Source organism: Falco punctatus (assembly GCF_963210335.1).
Source record: "Falco punctatus genome assembly, chromosome: Z".
Classification (NCBI taxonomy): Eukaryota; Metazoa; Chordata; class Aves; order Falconiformes; family Falconidae; genus Falco; species Falco punctatus.
Window position 1 is genome coordinate 67,912,386 of NC_137586.1, and position 20,068 is coordinate 67,932,453.

Below are 20,068 nucleotides of genomic sequence, written 5' to 3' on the forward strand. Positions count from 1 at the left end.
TTCTGTATAGTCAATTCTTAGCATTTTAGGTATATCCTTTTAAATGAAACATTACTACAGTAATAGCATTTCTGAAAACTGGGTTAATAAACAAAATACTTGCTCCTGATAGCTGGGAATATTCAAACAAGATTGTTTCTAAATGTTTGAAAAAAGATGTGATGTCTGTTTCTGATTTAGAAGAAAAAGATCCACACAGCATTTAAATTACACAATCATAGCATTTGAAAGTCAACTGCCAGCCATAATTGGAAAAACCCCATAACTTCAGTTGAGTAATATAACACCTAACCATAAACAAAACAGAACAAATTATTTCTTGAAACTAAGTCCTACTCTGGGAATATTCAGATGTCTCCAATCTGACAATTATATATGCAGTAACACTACAAAGAGCTCTTGCATTATTTTATTTTTCCTCAGAAATACATGTTCCACCATAGCAGCTTTTAAGTCTTAAAAATAGTATGTTGGTAGAAATTGTCTAGATTTCACTGACAATAAAAGTAGAATCACTGCAGAGTTTAATATCAAATGTCATTTGAACCTAACATTTTACTTGACAAGAAGTATTATGACAGCTCACCACAGTACCTTGTCTACATGGAAAATTAAATCCAGTTCACAGACATTTTCAAAGCATTTGTCTAATGTTTCCACAAATACCTGAAAAGAGAAAAAAAAAGCCTGAGGTCAAGCTTTAACAGAAACTCAATAGCTCCATCAGGTGTGAGGTTTAACAAAAGCAAATACAGAAAGTAAACACTGGGCAGATTTTAAGGCACTAAAAGCATCTATAGAAATTATGTAGTTAACATTGTTATGTCAACAGTATGTTATCTGTAGAGGGCAAAACCATTAAGCACAAGTCAGTTTATGTTATAACTCTGCTAAAAGTCACAGTTTTAAATAATAGTTACATCTTGAAAAAACAGCAATATCATATATGCTTCAATTTTCTTAGCTGTGATTCAGTGTTCCTTTCCATTTCATTAGAGCCCAATTATTAAGCAACAATCAGCTAGGGTTTTTTTTCAGTATTATTATTAGTTTTAACCATTACTACACTGCAGGCATCTCCTGGTTATCCAGACTACTGTTAACTTTGCCACACATAGGCACATGTGTAATGCAAACAAACTGTCAGCATCATGCAAGTGTCAGCATTACAACTTCCAGCAACAGTACAGCAGCTTTCACCTGATTTAGACCTCCTGAATCCAGGATCAACCAAGGAAAAAGGTAGCTGTCTTAATGTCACACCTGCTGATCCTATCAGGCATAACACCACATAAATTTAGAGAAGTCCAGCAGTTTGTACCCAGTCAAATAACCTCTCCCTGAATCTAAAATGTGAGTGCACAAAGCAGAAAAAAACCATAGCACCTGCTGAAGTCCAGCCACTGATCTCTGCCAGATATGGACTGCACATTACCCCGCTCTGGGTGCTTCTGTAACAGATTCCTTGGTACTCATGTTAGCCCCTTTTGGCACACCAAGAGCATCCCAGGCCCCAATTAGGCCAGACAATGAAAAGATGACTGTACTTGCACTCCCAATGCTCCCAAATGCAATTCACCATGTGCTTGTGGTGAGTGCTGACAAAAGATTCCAGTCCTAGGGAAGTATAAGCACAGGTTCCTTTATGTAACAGAGAACACCTACTGACTTAGATGAGGTGTGTCATGACCTCCAAGTTAAACATATACTTGAGTTTGAGAGCTTCGGATCCTCAAAATTAAAAAGAATTTCTGTAAGAATTTACAGATCATTTATTAATGACCAGTAAATAGGCTGCAATTTATGTGATATTTTAATCTTAGTTTTAGATGGTTTAAGGCCATTTTGTCACAATATGCATTGATACTATTTATTAATCACTAAATGTATTTTGGGGGGGGTTGCAACTCTAAACTCAAACCCTAAAGCAGCAATATGGAAGGAGTTAAACATCTGATTTTTATTCTCTCTCCTTTCAACATGGTTTGTTAATCATGAAATACTTTAGGTTAGAAAGGCCTTTAAGATCATTGAATCCAACTATTAACCTAAAACTGCCAAGTCCATCTCTAAACCACACATCTACACATCTTTTAAACAAGTCCAGGGGTGGTGACTCAACCACCTCCCTGGGCAGCCTGTTCCAATGCTTCACCACACTTTCAGTGAAGAAAGTTTTCCTAATCTCCAATCTAAACCTCCCCTGGCGCAACTTGAAAGCTGTTTGCTCTTCTCCTGTTGCTTGTTACCTGGGAGAAGAGACCAACCCCCACCCGCCCACAGCCTCCTGTCAGGCAGCTGTAGAGAGCAGCAAGGTCCCCCCTGAGCCTCCAGACTGAACACCCCCAGCCCCCTCAGCGGCTCCCCACAAGACCTGTGCCCCAGCCCCTTCCCCAGCCCCGCTGCCCGTCTCTGGACACGCTGCAGCCCCTCTACGTCCCTCTTGCAGAGAGGGGCCCAGACCTGAACACAGGGTTCGAGGGGCGGCCTCAGCAGTGCCCAGTGCAGGGGGACGGTCACTGCCCTGGTCCTGCTGGCCACCCTGCTGGGGACACCAGCCAGGGTGCTGCTGGCCGCCTGGGCCCCCTGGGCACACTGCTGGCTCCTGCCCAGCCGGCCGTCACCCAGCACCCCCAGGCCCTTTCCCACCAGGCCCTTTCCAGCCGCTCTGCCCCAGCCTGTAGCGCTGCGTGGGGCTGGTGTGACCCAAGGGCAGGACCCGGCACTGAGCCCTGCTGAACCTCACACCACTGGCCTGGGCCCATCGCTCCAGCCTGCCCAGGTCCCTCTGCAGAGCCTCCTGCCCTCAGGCAGGTCAGCACTCCCCACCTGAGTTGGTGTCATCTGCAAACTGGCTGAGGGTGCACTCGATCCCCTCGTCCAGATCATCATAAACAGAACTGGCTCCAGTACTGAGCCCTGGGAAACACCACTTGTGACCAGCCACCGAGTTTAACTCCATTCACCACAACTCTTTGTGGGTAAAAAGCCTGCTTCTATAGATAGGTATTTGTCTACAGACCCAGTAAAACATGTCTACTTGATGTGAGCCATTTCCAGTTGTCTACCTTGCATATCAAGAAAGATTACTTTCACATCTCAATCCCTGGTCTCAGATCCTGCTTACATTATAAAAGAGAAGATGATCATACTCTGCTGTTGCTATTACTACTATTATCAATCTCCATTTTAACGTCAAACTACATCTAACTTATGTTCCATGCATTTAGAACAAGGATTCTTCTTTAATATCAAAATACCAATTCATAACTTAAAGAAGGAATGTAGAGCATTTTCACAGGCAGACTCAAGACAGTAAGGTTCACTGACAACAGTTAACTGAATATGCTTCTGTTAAATTACACTGAAGCTAAGTGAAGCAGATCTTTTTTTTTTGTCTTAAAAGTTGTTGTTAATTTGTTGTGATAGTAAGTCTTCTATGAAGAAGGTATGCAAGCAAGCAAAAAAAGTCTATGTTAAGCAGAAGAAACTACACAGGTCACAAATATATGCAGCAAGACAAATGACCAGAGATGTTCTCTTACTTTCCTTGTACCTTAGGAGAATGAGGTTACAAGGACAGTGCTGCTTGGTATTAGCTGCAGGAAGAAGATTGGAAATAAAAGTGTAAACGTAATCTTTATCCAAATATATTAATTAAAAGAGATAACAGTTTGACACTGTTTTTGAAAGAAAATAAAATATTCCTCATATACATCACCAAGTTTGCACATGAACTTGCATACTCTGGTTTTGACATCTATTTAGTTCCTTGAAAAAACAAAGGAACGTGCTGAAAACAAATGCAACACGAAAACCCTCCAAAAATCCCCCACAGGTATGTGTGTTTAGTAGTAGTACGTATGCCCACACATCAACACCGCGTAGTCTTACTTTTGTGACCTTTGTTAACTAACTAGGGCTTCTCCTATAAGGTTTGATTCATAGTTACAACGGTTACTTTGAAACCTTTACATGTTACATTGCAACAACACCACACATTGAATGAACTCACAGACTTCTGCTTGCAATGCCTGACCAGTAATCCACATCAAACATTTTCTAATCTAAGAGAAATCAGATGGCACAAAGTACTCTCCAAAGAAATTTTTTACTGGCTAAGGACTGCTGGTGGAAACTTTGGAAACTTCCTCAATCTTCCATTCACAATGGAGAGTTCACTCACAGTAATGCCAGCACTTATAAGGTATACATCTATTACAAATAACTGGTCTTTAAAAGCATTAGTCTACAAGGTAAACTAGATTTTTACAGTAAAGTTCCTTGACCTATTTTAAGACACTTTCAAATAATTGTTATAGTAAATAAAATTAAAGCCACTTTCATCATCATTGTAGCTAAGAGTCAAATGAATTCCACACTATGGCAACATTGCTAGAATTTAAGTACTTCAGTAATGACTTCAGATGCACCTAGTGATATTACTGGAAAAGAAACATAAATAAGTGACTTAAGTAATAGTAAAATAACTATGCATGCACAACGAATTACTAGCTCCCCCTTGTGCTTCACTTTTGAAATCATAATCTTTTACAGTTCAAAGAAAAACCCATGTACATCTATCTCTATGCAAGGCAACCAGAAAAGAAAACAAACAAAAAAAAAACCAACCCAAAAGGAAAACCCACACCTTTCTTTTGTAGTAAATATACTTTAATATTAAAGCCAGATACACACCTGGAGACTAAAGTGTATGAATCAAAATAACAAATTGTTATTGGTTATATATAAGCCAGGTGCTTCCTATACTCAGCAATATGACAAAAAGTAAAGCACTACATCTACCATGAAGGATTCATTTTTTCATTAGGTAAACAACAAAACACAGGAATCAAATATACATTAATATTGGGAAGACAACAAGGCTAGCAGAAAAATCAGAACACCAAATCAATTAAATGCATCTGATACTAGATAATGTCAAATACTAACAAAAGCAGGTACCAAAATTAAGTCAAATCAATAGGTGTAACTCATATAAAGAATATCCCATCCTTCTTCCTAGGCTAAATAGCAATGGTAAATCTTAAGATAGAATTCATTCAATCAGCCCGTGGAAAGCCCTGTCCTTCACTGCTTTTGACTGTTCAAATGCTACTTCAGACTCATTTAAAACATAACAGTCTGAATGTGCAACCAGTTTTCCATACGCAAGACTAGTTTCTGTTCTGCTCTAAGAGTGGCCTTTAGTAAGTCATCATTCACATATTGTTGCAAGCACATGAAATCAACTACCAAGCTTTCACAGCATTTCTAATTGGGAAATCCTTGGAGCAGCTGCTGCATTTGTCCACACTTACACCGACATCCCAGTTTTCTTTCAAAAACTTTTTTTTTAAAAAAAAACCTATTCATAGATTATTCAGAGAATGCCAAGCTTACAGTGTAAGCAAAAGACTGTACAAGTCCTGCTGATTAGTCAAAACAGAAGTGTGGTCTTTGAAGCAGACCTATCAATAGACAAACACATTACTAACAAGACTTTTAAGGTCAACATGTTTTTTTTACTTTTAATTAATTCCTGCCCTTTACTTTCCACCAAACTCTAAAATAAACTCATAGTGTTAACTGAGAACTAGTTAATGGATTTGTCTGCCAAAACGTCTCTCCTTTTTTTATTTAATTCCATAAAAGCATCTCTGGTCAGAATGATTTATCTTTAAGAACTGAGAAAAATATCATTTGTGAACTGCACTGCGTTTCCCCCATGCATCTTACTGAACATTATCTTGCATGGCTATATACAACTTTTCATGGAAGACTGATCTCACTGATTTAACTGCTTACTGCATCAACATGTCTTGGAAGTACAGCAATGGGCTAAAATTCTCAAAAATGCTTAAAGGTGACATAGGCTTTTAAGTCCATAACATAGGTACCATCATAACTGTCACTCAACTTTTTCCTCATGGCAGTCTACAACTAGTTATATTTTGTTATGTACTTTATTTCCATGCGCTATAACCTTACACTTCACAGGCTAAAGCGTCTGAAATAGCTACAACTCATGACATAATTTACACTGAATCTAAAAGACTGGAAAACCTACCTAGCACAGATACTGATCTATCTCCCATCCAATTAATCAAAACCAATAAACAGAACCTTGCTTTTGTATTTAAAAAAAAAGAAACTGAACAAAAATTTACAGTATGAATTTGCCTGAGGTGTTCAAACACATATAGTTTGAACACAGTATAAAATCTGAGGCAGAGTCTATGATTTGTAACACATACAATGTATTCACTAAGGCTGAGCCAAACCCCCCCCTGTGAAACAGCTCTGACCAGATGGTGATACAAGTGACCTTCACAGAAGTATCTTAACTATTACAACAAAAACTTCATGCTGAAAAGAACTGCAGACTGCCATATGTAATCTAATCCACTATAGATTCATTCAGTTTATAAGACAGATTAAAGTGCTAGACTGAGTTCTAGGTTCATTTCACCAGCTCATTTTCATGAAATCATAAACTGGCCCTCTACCTAACTACTTATTCAAACAATTCAGCCTATGTATGATTCATAACAAACCACAGATGGCTTACTCTTACCTGTGCTGTCCCTGAACTACAGTACACAAAGATGTATGAAAATGGTTCAACACTTCTATACAAAAAACAAAGCTCATTTTGGTGTATATACTGCCAGTCTGCATTGCACATAGCATTCAGATGCAATAACAAACTTTGAGGGTACTTTTCCAGTGTAAGATACATTTAATTCTGACTGTTATTGCTAAGAGGATTAAACAGATCCTTCTTGTGACCCAGACTGGAAAAGACAATGTTTCATTAATCTTTGTATACCTTAAAATCAAATGGTTGAAGTAATGATCATGAGAAATGTGAAAACTGAACATCTGCAGGGACTGTGGTGAGACTGTATTTATGAACAAAATCGTATGGGTCAGGAAAAATAGAAACAGGAGTTCTATTTTCTATGCTTCCTTCAAGTAATTATACTGGCATGTAATCAAACACTGCAGCATAATGCAAAAGATGTGAAATGTAAAGACAGAGAGACTGAAATCCATCTGAGTACTTCTGGCACAAGAAGCAACACAGTTTAGAGTAAAGTTTAAGATCTCCCTAATTCAGAAAGCTTGAAGGCTATACAAATATAGGTAGTAATAAGCTCAAGTGATTTGCTTCAACACTTTAAAGTACAATTCAGGTTACACTGTGCAACTGGAAATGATGGGAAGGTACTGATACAACATTTTTAATAAACCATAATAAATAAAAAGTTAGTTGAACTTGCATAGTGGCCCTGCAAAACGTAACAGGGCAGACTGATTGACCTAGGTAGTCTTTCTTATCCTTATTAAACATAAGATATTTTTAATATCCAGTTTATTTGAAAAACACCCCTGAGTCATATGAAATATTGTTTCTTTTCTCAGTTCATAACTATTTTAGCACTTACAAGCAAGAAGGCACATTATGCAACAAGCAACTAAACAACTCTGTACAACAAACTGTTAATGACATGTAAGGCCACTGTGTGTCTCACTCAGTACGTTGTACTGTTCAGGTATTGCAGAATGTTTCTATAACCAAAGATGATATAAGAATCTCAAAAAACAGCTTCATTCCCTGCTACCCTCAGAAAGACAATTTGGATCTATTGTTCAGAAGAGCCCTCTGTTCTGAATGCTAATAGGTGACTATGAGAAGCTATACAGCTCCAATAAAGGTCTGCATGGAACTGTGAGACCTTCAAGGCTCACCGTGCTTTCTGCAGTGAAATAATCAATAGATACAGGCCCACGTCTCAGGGTATTGCAGATTTTACTTATGGAATAAATCAATTCTCTTGATGTGCAAGCTTCCAAGACCCATTTTATGTAATGACATGCATCACTTCATGGTGTGAATGTATTTTTTGCCACATCTGACTACACTAACATGCATCACTATAATTGTTTATGTGCAAATTTTAAGTTGAAAAATCACTGGTGTAGTCAACAGTTCTCTTGACAGAAGAGTGATCATATCACCAGACATGGGTTTTGTTGCTGAGATGATACAGATCATTTAACAGTGTAAATCATACATACTGTATTGGAAGCCTTGCAGAAGACAAGTATTCAAGGAGTTAGTAATCTTGAACAGGCCATGTCTGCTCTACTGCGCTTGAGAAGCCTGTATCTTACTAATGTAATCTGTAATTTATAATGTCTTTGGGAAAGGTGAACTGTAGGTGGATCAAGGAGTGGAATATATTGATCCTGACCAATAAACTGTTGCATGTTTAATACCACTCAACCCGAGCAGGCACAGGCCTGTGCTGTGTGGCACAAATTCTCTGGCTGCACGGTAAACTCAGCCAGCACACTGTAACAGAGGAGCCTGCTGGCAGCTCCAACTTAGTACTGGTGCTTACGTCACCTACACGGCCTTGCCCAGTACCTCTAACTGCAGCAACAAGTTCTCATGAGAACATCCTCTAGGAATAGAGTTGCTTTCTTCTGATGAAATCATGTAACAGCTCAAAGGTCCAAAAAAGGGACAGCTTCTCGCCAGGGACAGGATCTGCTCTGCACAGCACACCACGGGAAAATGACCTGGGCTCCACTGTATGCTGCATGAACACGGGATGCCCAGCACCTGAAGGGGTATATCTGCATTCATCTTACTCTGTTTTATTAAACAGTTACGTCATAAAGCCATTTTGTCGCCAAGCCTTTCTTGAGATCCAGGAAGAACCTATACCAGCTTTCTTTCTCACCTCTCCCCACACCCCCAAGGCAGGACACGTGTCTAAAGCAGCATTTGCACTCATTTTCTAAGGTATATCTGACCAAAAGCTCATATGCCACAAGGGAAGTTTCATCCAAAGAGGTTCTGGATGTGTTAACCTATTATATACTTACAATGAGTGAGTGAGACAAACACCTTTATGTATCAAGGGTCTCACAATCTAAACTTGTCTAGCAAATGTTTGAACAGTACGATTTTCACCTGCAAGCAAAACAGGGCCTTGAAAGTCGCAGCAAAAAATAGCTGCTGATTGTTCAGTAGGTTTTAAATTGCTTCCTTACACCTTTTTCAAAGACATCCAGAAAACTGCAAATAATTCGGGTGTGTTCACAGTATGAAAGCCCTCTTCATTTCCAAACAGTACAGAAAAAGACAAAGCTAAATATTGAAGTTCTAAAGTATTAAAAGTAAAATTCCACTTGTTAAAAAACAAAGCAGCAAAAAAACCTTACTTGTATGAGGTCTAAAATGCCAAGCTCACTTTCTGAAGAATCCACACAGAAGACAAAATACAAGGTGGCATAGTGTCGGTAAATTAGTTTGTTATCAGATCCACCTATTAATCTAAACAGGAAGAAAACAGGAAAGCTTAGTTAGCATCTCAGGATAAGCTGGGCAAATCCTTACAGTTATTTCAGTTAAAGGAAACCTACTGTTAATGGCTGGCTGCAGATCCCAAATCCAACTATATCACAACTTTCAGTTTGTGATGTAATTACAATGGAAGAATACTAAGTATGAAGACAGCCCAAGCTACATTTACCACAAAAGCATAGTTACTGTTATTAATACGGATAATAATAAAACAACATATGCACTTTTTTATTCAAATCAATTCAAACAGATTACACAGTACTATCAAAAAATGGGTATTAAATGTGTTTCCATTACACACTAGTGGACACTGTAGAGAGATTAGTCTGCTTTACAGATCAACAGAGCATATGCCTCTGAACCCTTTCCTACCCTTCTCAGGGAAGCATCAACAGAAAAAGAAAACTATTCAGACTGGCATTTGAATTACAGAAAAAGCCTTAAATTGGGTTTACAATCTGCTTAATAACCAAGAACATGTTAACACTCTTGTGCTACAAAATGGTTGGCACCTTGAGAAATAAGACTGTACTACAACCAGTGGATTGTGATGCAGTGTTAAAGTCACAGAAGCAATTAAATTTTTATGGACTCATTAATCATCAAACTACTAAACAAAAATGGGTCTGAACGGGTATTTCCTTCCACTATTCTACTGTACCCTTCCCAAAGAAGTATATAAATCATAAGATGTTTTTCAGATCACCAACATTTGCTTTGAGCAGTAGGAGGCCTGCTCAAATAGAAACAAAAATATTTGTAGCCTCAATCTATATAGCTATGAACATATAATTCTCCCTCAATTCTGTACCAGAACTGAATTTGTTTGGTATATCACCTGTTTGGTATATCATAATTAATCCCTTTAGTTTCTGCCTTTATCACAGGGAGAGAATATATACCTAAATAGCAAGAACAAGAAATCTTTTAAGTCACTTTTGCTTAAGCACACTGCTTTGCATTAATGCTTGGGCAGGGGGAGAGGGAACCCCTTCTTCCTGAAGAGCAGGAACTATGTTTAAGAAGTTCAAAATATTGTAAAATATTGCATATTAAGAAGAAAAAAATATTATAAACAAATGTGAAAGTGGAAAGAAGTAGCAATTAACATTTCCTATTTTGTGCTTTATTTACCCACATTTTTCAAATACTTCAGTACACAGAGTTAGTATATATAAATTTAGTTACTATATATAAACTGTTGAGGCTTTTGGGTAAACTGCAAAGTATAAAGTGATCCCTGTCCTGAAAAAAACCCAAACGTTGAAATAGTAACTCCAGAATTGAGCAGTAGGAGGAAAGCTAGAATTGTCCCCTTTGTCTTAGTTTCTTTTTGTTGCACAGCTGTGACTTTTTTTAAAAGGCTCCGAATAGCTTCTGTCTTTCACTTACAGAATTCAAGCCAGCATGTTTCCAGCTTGAAATAATCTCCAAGAACCTAATGATAGAATCACCAGTTGAGTAGTTGGAAGAGAATAATTTTAATTAAAAAAAAAATTTAAAAAAATCAGGAATCATCTTTATCAGGAAAAAGACATCACAGCTGACATGGTACAGCTAAGCATTTTAACTGACTCTGCACACAGAAAATTTAGCCATTAGCATAGTAACTTTCAGTAATCAGAAATTTCCACAATTACAATATTTAACAGGCTATGACAACCTCTATGTTTAGAATGGAGATCATGAGCTTACTCCATCAGTTGTGACACTTTTTCCTAGAAGGTGGCTTTGTAACTATTCTTAACGACTAATACCTCTAAACCACTTTTCCATTTCAGAATTCCTTCTCTTCAACTAAAGCAAGACCACATCAGAATCCCTAGAGGTATTTAAAAGTTGTGTAGATGTGGTGCTTAGGGGCACGGTATAGTGGCGGTCTTGGCATTGTTAAGCTAATGGTTGGACTCAATGTTCTTAAAGGTCTTTTCCAAACTAAAAAATTCTATGATTCTATGAAAAAAACAACCAAGATGATTCAAGAAAGGGTATTTTGTGTGTGTCTTCTAGAGACAGAAGATCTAACTCTAGCTTTTCTCATAGGTTGTTCCACCCACATTAATAAAAAATCTTGGTTGGCACTGCATTAATTAGCACATTCAAAACCTATTTTTTTGTTCCTTTTTAGTTTATATAGAAAGCCTGAACCCTGATAAAAAGGCTGAGGAATCCTACTATGAGAGGCTATTTGCTCAAATTTTAGGAGCTCAAGCCAAAGCACCAGCTACAAAATATTTTAATTTTCGCAATTAGTATGGCAAATGCCAATGCCTCTTCAATTGAGACCAGAAATCTTTAGCTTGAGTATAGGGAAACTGGTTAGGTATCATCTCCCTGTTCCTTCCCCATCTTAAGCCTGAAACAATTACAGCACTAGATACGGCACTGTGTCAGTTACAGCACTAGAAACACACTAGTTTTATTGCCTAACTCATTTGGATACATATATACATGTATACTTCAGTTAGTAAAGAATATGTATACCTGGTGCACCACAATACCATTCTTTGTGTATTAAAATATCTCAGGTGACATAGCATTTACATTACAACTGTAAAAAGTTATATTATAATCAGCAGTAATATTTGCTAGTAATAAGTATTGGTCATTTATTTCAAACTTGATACTTACAACCCTCCTTCCAGGAAATTACAGACGTTTTCATCACGTTTCGATACTAAATGGAAAGTTTCTCTGATAATTTGTTGCTGCGTATCTTCACTCTATGAAAGAAAACATATTTAGCTATCAAGCTAAAAGGGATTAAAAAATAATAAACAACACACACTTTATGTTCTATTTCATTAGCTGTATCAGCACCCTCAAACTATCTACTTCTGAAGCCTCAACTCTGCCAATTAACAAGCTGCATATCGGTTTTGTCATTTCAACAAAAAAGAAATTTTTACAACATTAACTGCAGAAGAATACATTATGGAGAAACAATGGTGAAAAAGTGTTTTTAATAAACTTCTGAAAAGCCCTGAAGAATCTAAAAATAGTTTCTTCAAGGAAGTCTTCCCAAGCACTCTGAATTTTTTGTATCTCCATCATAGCCTGAACAACTATGAACTTGCTTTGAAACTACTTTCACCCATGAACAAGGGGGATAACAGTTTCAAAACCTTGACGGTCATGGGGAAGCTAAAAATCCCACAATACATAACTCTTTCAGAAATAGCTTACAACACAATGACATCATGAGCAACAGGCTCTCCTAAGCCATTAACTCCTTGGCTAGCAGACCAGAAACATCACTTCCAAGTCTGAATTTGCTTGACTCTTCGGCAGTCCCTATTGTGACTCCCATCATTCCTGCAAACTTGCTTTTGCTACACTTCTGTAAAAGTGGACTCATTTTTAACAAGTCTGTATTTCCATAGTAAAAAAAAAATTTAGACAGTTCCTGAAATCCTGCATTTGTTTTACAGAACCCTAAAGTTATCGAGCACAGATAGCCCCCATCCCTGCCCAAGCATGTAAGTCAGCATTTAAAACCATTATATGAACAAAATCTTCTAAGCAAAACTGGTGCATGTATCATAAAAATTATTTCAGCTAGAACAGTGCAGTACCCTGCACGACTGCTAAGCATACAAAGCCTGGCAATGGTGTGGTTTGCATTCACCACCTTAAATTCATGCGTTATTTTGCAAACAAGCTCTAGAATCTAAAAAGACATCAGCAAAAAGCTCCAGCAGAATTAAATTGCTCCATAAAACACAGAACAAGAAAGTGCAGGCTCCTCTACTTCTATAGTGTGTGCGTTCTTTAAACTATGCCTGCTTTACTCCATTGCAGTTTTCTCAGTTACTTCCCCCACGTTTTCTAGCGTGGCAGGAAAAAGACAATGTGTCTTCTTCCCTTAAGAAACCAAGATATTGACTGTTTTAAACAACTTCTGTTTTCAGAATCTGTCCTTATTCACCAAGTTGTTCAGAAACTTATTTTTGACTTGGAAATTACAGCCACAGGCTTCCATTCTGAAACATAAAACCATGGCACATCTGTCTTCCTATTGAATTGCCATGAAGTATTTATTTTGCAAATTACAATTTGCAAATGTGATTGTAAAATATTATTAACTTCATTTTATGCAGCAGAAACTCTTTTCATTCTCATATATATCAGGGAAAAAAGTTACACACATTTTATAAGTTTTGGTATCATGAAGCAAACAAGTTATCTCTTTCAAAGACCTGGCAAAATTCATCTCTGTAGAAAGCAGGAGATGCTTCTACTTGAGAAAAAAACCCTGAGATTCACCTTCAGTACTGGTTCAATTGATACTCAAGTACGTACAAGTCTCACAAAATCTATAAATAAACCTGTCTTACTGAAGTCACACACGCAAAGATATCCAAGACAATTGCACCTGTTTCTGTGCACCACAAAGCTTTAGGGAAATCACCTAATCACGCAATTCCCTAGTTTCTTTTGCTATTCATGTTTTCTAAATTCCAAGGTGTTTTGTTTATACAGACATATTACCCTACTTTAAGCACTGAGGATTTGTTCTATTCCAATTATGAAAGTAGCAGAGCAGAATCGAGTTGACAGGAAAAATCTGGCTTTCTCCTGCCATTCACTCCTCTCCTTCCCCTGCTTCTTCTCCCTCCCAGGACTTCGATTACACAACAGTAAGGGAAGACACAAGAATTTAATTACATTTGAATGGAAAATCAAAATGGAAGTTAATCATTTCACATTAATGCAAGTTTTGTATACATTTCCAAAGTCTTTCATTCACCTACTTAATTGTTACCTCCACAATGACAGGAAAAAAAAGAAAATAAAATGGAAACTTCTTTAGTAAGTTACTGTGGCTCTGCAATAGAAGTTACCAAGAACAAGTGGGGATTCCCACAAGGGGAATACTTATCAATATGTGCAGGTGAGAAGATTCCATTTCAATTTTTAAATTAGAAATAGTAAACAAAAGACATCTGCATGATAGCCCAGAACTGAGCAGAAAATGCATTCACAAACACGTTAGAATTTTCAAATACTGCCTTTCTAAGGAGAAGGGATCAAATTCAGTCACCTGTAGGAGTGACCCATATCAGTTACACTCTTGATTAAAAGCCTGACAGTGCAAACTGGAGTGTCACAGTTATCACTTCTGCTCTGAGAGGGAGAATTATAATACATCCCTTCCAACAACAAAGTTAAATATGACTTCGGTAACAGTCAGAATTGCAAGTAAGTGATGACAAATCCAAGTAAGTAATAGCACTACTGAAATAAAGAGTATTTTGTTTATGTAATTCCAGAAAGCATCACTAGTTTTCTTGTTAAATGCCCACAGTAAGCCCAAGCAGAGCTTAGCCTCTTCGCTAGGAAACACAGTGCACGATCAAAACATTACTTTAAAATCTCCTATCCTTGAACTAAATCAATTGTTTCCACATTGGTTCTTAATTCCCTGTGGCCACACTTTCTTTTCATTCAGATCAAGTGCATGTGCTGCACTTTCAGAGCTGCTCTGCCACTTGTCTTCTCCTATGCAAAAGAATACACTTTTCCATTTAATTAAATTTATTTTTCATGTCAACTGTGTTTTGACAGTACTCTGAAAGTTTCCAAAGAAAAGGATCTGCTCATTCAACCTCTTCTTCCCCAACTTCAGCACCTCTGGCACAGCATGGAGACACGCAGCACAGCATCAGAGACGCCGAAAGTCAGGCTAAAAATCGTGGTGGAGTTTGGAGTAGCGCTTGCACAAACAAGCTCAGTCGAGTTTGCCGCTGCCCTTCCTTCGCCTTCTGTACTGCTAAAAGGCAATTTCCAATGAAAATAACACTGGCTGGGGAAACAGCCTTCCTGGAAATCCCATTTTCCTTACGGACGGTTCTCCCAAGGTCTCAGCACCTCCCATCTCCCCGCGCCCTGGGCCCACGCCGCTGCCCTAAGCGCAGAGCCGCGGGCGGCCGGGCCCGCCGCGGGCGCCGGGACCGGATCGGGCCGGCGGGGCCCCGCGTACCACCCCCGCGGCCGCCCCCCGGCACGGCCGCTCCTAAGGAAACCCGCGGGCCGTACAGCGGAAGCGTCCGTCACCTCAGGAGGGCGGCCGGCCGCCCCCCCCCACCCGCCCTCCGCCCCGGCAGCCAGCCCCGCGCGGCCCCCGCCCGCCCGTACATAGCGCTGGTAGAACTTGGACAGCCGCGGCTTGCCGTGGTTGTTGAAGATGAGGATGGCTTTGATCATGGTGGCGGCGGTGGGGGGCGGCGGCAGCGGGGGGCGGCGGCGGCCGCCGTGCTCACTGCGCTGCGCTGCGCCCGCGCCCCTCCCGCGCCTGCTTCTCCTTCCCGCCCTTCCCCGCCGCTCTCCGGGCGGCGGCAGCGGGTCGCGCGCAACACGGCGCCGGCGATCCTCAGCCGTTAGCGGTGCAACCGCTCTGGCCGCACGCCCTTCCCTGTCAACTGACCGGAAGGCGGTGGCCCGCAAGGGACAAAGCACCTTTAGGAGCGGGCGCGTGTGGCGTCAGTTCCGCCGCCCGCGGAGCAGCATGGCGGAAGCGGAGAAGAAGTCACTTGCCTGGCCTCAGAGCGAGGGCCGAAGCGAGCGCGGGGAGGAGACCCCGGAAGGCGGATCCGCAGCGGCGGCTGCTAACCCGGCCCCGCCTCCGGCCGGCTCGCCGGGCACCGAGGAGCCCGCCGGCGACACGAAGAAGAAAAGTAATGGGGTGCCAGGTTACCGTCGAAGCGGGCGGGCGGGCGGGCGGGCTTGTGCGGTGACGGGCGGGTGTTCTGGCCAATCGATGGTGGGAGCAGTTGGTTCCGGCCAATGAGGAGGCGGCGGGCGGTTCCACGGCCCGTGGCTTTAACGCACGCCCCTCCCCCGCAGTTGACATCCTGCTGAAGGCCGTGGGCGACACGCCTATCATGAAGACCAAGAAGTGGGCCGTGGAGCGGACCCGCACCATCCAGGGCCTCGTTGACTTCATCAAGAAGTTCCTCAAGCTGATGACCTCCGAGCAGCTGGTAGGGGCAGGCGCCTGGCCGCCCGGCGCTCACTGCACGTCGCGGGGAGGCCAGGAGCCAGCCGCGGCAGGGGGCTCCGCACCGCCGGGGTCTGGGCGGGCACACCCCGCAGGGGCACCGCTGGAACCCACACCGTGTGGCTTTGGGCAGGAAGCCTGCGGTAGGGGCTGCAGTAAAACTGTTCAAAGTAAACTTCACGGTGTGAGGTTGAGATGAGCTGTACCGTAGGGTTTGGATGTGCTCCAGTGGGCTTCTTGCACTGTCTCCATTTCTTCTTCCCTGATGTGGGCATGCGGAGCTGTGCACATGTTGTGCGGCAATGCATTGCAGTGGAAGGTTCATACGCACAGTGTAGCTAGAAGTCAAGTACACAGGAGGAGTATTTGGGGGAAAAGTCTAAAGTGGTTGGGGTTGGCTTTCAGAATATTGGTGTCTGTTTCCTTTAGAACTTCTCAAACAATTTTAATTACTGTTAATAGGACTGATTTCTCTTTTAAAATTAGTAGCTTGGAAATGTGCACAGTTTGGTAGTGTGTTACTAGTATTGGTTATGTGTTTCTCCCTGTGAAGCCCGAGTGGCCTTCGGATAACACTGGAAGAGCTGAAACAGATTCAGAAATATGATTGTACTGATTTTGCGATTAGCAGTGAGCTATTAACATCCATTGGAAATCATGAAGTGTTTCTTTTTCCAAAAGCTTAACACATCAAAGAACAGTAATAGTTCAGTTATTTACTATTTGTGGGTGTTCTCAACAATTTAATTCATTAACTGCCATCTCATTGTCTTAAAAAAAAACCACCGAAAACCAGGAGCTTGGAATCTTCCAGCGTGGTGAAGCTATAGGCTATACTTCAGTGTCCTGGTTTAGAGTTAATTTTATTAGTAGCTGGTGCAGTGCTGTATTTTGGATGTGGTGTGAGAATACTGTTGATAACATACTGATGGTTTTAGTTGTTGCTGGGTAATGTCTATAGTAAGTCAAGGACTTTTCGGTTCCTCAGGCCCTGCCAGTGAGAGGGCTGGAAGGGGACGCAGTCAGGACAGCTGACCAGACCTAGCCAAAGGAATATTCCATGCCATAGGACATCATGCTCAGTATATAAACTAGGCGGGGTTGGCCAGTGCTTGCGGATCACTGCTGGGGGACTGGCTGGGAGTCAGTCAGCGGGTGGTGAGCAATTGTATTGTGCATCACTTAGGGTTTCTTTCCTCTCCTTCCCTTTGGATTTCATTCCTCTTTTCTTCTTTCTCCTTTTCATTACAATTGTTCTTAATATTGTTTTTATTCTGTTTCAATTATTAAACTGCTCTTATCTCAACCCTTAAGTTTTACATTTTTTCCAGTTCTTCTCCCCATCTTTCGGGGGTAGGGGAGGGTTCAGTGGGCAGCTGCATAGTACTTAACAGTTGTCGGCTGGGGTTAATGTTCAGGAACAAAGCCCCAAGAATTTTTTAACTCTTCTTTGGAAATAGCACGATACCCTGCTATAATTGCCATCTCGTACTGCAGATCCGAAGGCCCTCTTTAACATTATAGACTAAGTACTGTATATATATATACACAATTGGAGGAGGAGGTGAGAAGGCTGACTTTAAAAAGAACAAAATAATTCTGATTTCTATAACTTCTGTTCTAATTGAGCAAATTTGGAGTAGTGGGAATGGTTTGGGTACTAAAAATAAGAGCAAGAACTGAACCAGTGAGTTCACTTCGTGCTTCTGTATGGAAGACTAGTGGGTGAACTTGCAGGAGAAGGAAGTCGGCATGCTTGCTTTGGCTTGGTCTGGTTAGCCAGTCTGAGGTGTCTCCTGGAAGTCATGTTGTCCCTCCACACTGAAGTGAAAATACTAATCTGTGGTATTTTTGTGTGGACCGTAAAGATTATAAAATAAATGGTGAACAGAGGACAGATTTACTCACCTGAGCCTGCAGAATGTTTATTCTTTGCAGTCTACAAGATTTATGGGAGATGTCCTTCTGTTTTCTTTTCTTGCAGTTCATCTATGTAAACCAGTCTTTTGCTCCATCTCCAGACCAAGAAGTTGGGACCCTCTATGAGGTGACTTTCATTTTACATATCCTTTCCAAATGTGCTTAGCAGAATTTGTTAGTACACTTCTGAAAACACTTGAAATCTGTTACTGCCCCTAGCTATGCTGGTAATATCTTGCATTGAATGTAATGTAGTTGATATTCACAGATCTGTATGAGTATGATCTGAAGGGACATGACTGCATGCAGTCTCTGGAAATGCATTCCTTCACAGGCAGCATGTTGTCATGTCTCCCATTATGATTAAGAGCTTTGTTATCACTTACAGTATTCCATGACAATTACCTGGTGGGGGGCTTGTTTGTTTTGCTTCATGTATGTGCAAGCTGATGAATAATCTAATGGCTCTTTTTTTGGCTTCTTTTTTTCTTGCAGTGTTTTGGAAGTGATGGCAAGCTTGTACTACATTACTGCAAAACTCAGGCATGGGGATGAATGACAAGCCGTACAGTTGTTTAGATGTTGTCTTCAAAAATGGAGAAGGGAATAACTTAAACTCAATCTGTAAACACACAGAAAGAAGGAATTTTGTATTTCTGCTTATGTACATTTATAAAAATTACGCAGATGAATACCATAAAAAGAAGAGTTACCTATGCTATCTGATCATGTAGCTTTTTTCTGATGTACATCTGAGATGCAGAAAAAATCTTCATCTGCCATCTACAGAGTGAGACAGCTGTCTTGCTGCTGAGTTCTCAGTTGCTGTATCTGAAGGGAAACTCTTTCACAGTTGTCTGGAGGACTGACTGGACGGTCCTGTCACTCTGTATGCTGTACTGAAGATAACAGTTACCTTTTAAAGGGGACATTTATTGTACATGTAGCCTGGGATTCATTTAACTTCTGACATGCTGTACATCTGTTATGTGCATTCTATTATTTGTGAAGTCTTCATCTTGAATATGCACCATCTCATGTCATTGCAAGGCAGTATTTTCATTTTTTTCCTCATAGTTAATATGTAGGTATTGAAGTAATTAGATTATATACCACCCTGTGCCTTCATCGTGTCAGTAGTTTAAGTACCTCATTTAAACGGTTCACCATAATGGTAGGCCTCAGAAATACTTTCCTCCCGCCCAAGCTGTGTAGTGATTCGTTGAAGGTTGAGCTAGCAGCTGACAAAGTGTTTCTTGTAACAACTAGCATCATTAGTTGAATGATGCAACTACTCATTGCATCTTCAGCTAATGAAGAAGTGGACATGAGGTGCTAAAAAGCTACTGGTATCAGTTCTCCTTTTGGCCCTTGTTATTTTCCAGGTTCACCAGCTGCATGTTCCATCAACAAAATAGAATGCATTTATATCCTTTTGCTAAATGATAAATAACATAATGAGAATTTTTCTTTTCTCATCCTGGAGAGGACTTGGTATCTGGACTATGGTGCTGACCTTTGCTTTTGTTGGAGGGCTTGGGGGGGGTGTGGTTTTTTGTGAGTTTATTTTAAATGCCTGCTGTACAATCTTTTATGTTTGTTTAAGCTGACTAAACCAAACATTAGTCATTTGCTTGCAGAATGTTCTTATGCTGGATGACAGTTTTGGTCCCTGATGTAATTCTAGAAGCATGCTTGTGTGATAGTCTTGAGAAGTTGGTTGCTCTTCCATGTGTGAGTAGCTCTTGCATGGTCTCTGCAACTTG

The 20,068-nt window shown here is 40.5% G+C and overlaps 2 protein-coding genes across 2 annotated transcripts in view; one reads left to right on the forward strand and one right to left on the reverse strand.

Moving 5' to 3' along the window:
- The window catches only part of AP3S1 (adaptor related protein complex 3 subunit sigma 1), a 35,305-nt gene extending 19,580 nt beyond the window's left edge, over positions 1–15,725 (reverse strand). The window contains exons 1-4 of the mRNA XM_080372429.1: positions 15,521–15,725; positions 12,014–12,105; positions 9,241–9,352; positions 595–666 (exon numbers count right to left, since the gene is read on the reverse strand). Coding sequence (XP_080228555.1) covers positions 595–666; positions 9,241–9,352; positions 12,014–12,105; positions 15,521–15,589 — 345 coding nt within the window. The 5' untranslated portion in view covers positions 15,590–15,725. The remainder of the gene's footprint in view (positions 1–594; positions 667–9,240; positions 9,353–12,013; positions 12,106–15,520) is intronic.
- A 59-nt stretch (positions 15,726–15,784) lies between these two features.
- On the forward strand, positions 15,785–19,028 carry ATG12 (autophagy related 12). Its single transcript, XM_080372430.1, has 4 exons — positions 15,785–16,059; positions 16,229–16,365; positions 18,367–18,429; positions 18,798–19,028. The coding sequence occupies exons 1-4, from the start codon at positions 15,891–15,893 to the stop codon at positions 18,855–18,857; spliced, it is 429 nt and encodes a 142-aa protein (XP_080228556.1). The 5' UTR covers positions 15,785–15,890; the 3' UTR covers positions 18,858–19,028.
- The last annotated feature ends 1,040 nt before the right edge of the window (positions 19,029–20,068 follow it).

Coding starts and splice junctions, on each gene's coding strand:
- ATG12 (XM_080372430.1), top strand. CDS start 15,891: ATGGCGGAAGCGGAGAAGAAGTCACTTGCCTGGCCTCAGAGCGAGGGC. Junction 16,060..16,228: donor CGGCGACACGAAGAAGAAAA/GTAATGGGGTGC, acceptor CCTCCCCCGCAG/TTGACATCCTGCTGAAGGCC. Junction 16,366..18,366: donor TGATGACCTCCGAGCAGCTG/GTAGGGGCAGGC, acceptor CTTTTCTTGCAG/TTCATCTATGTAAACCAGTC.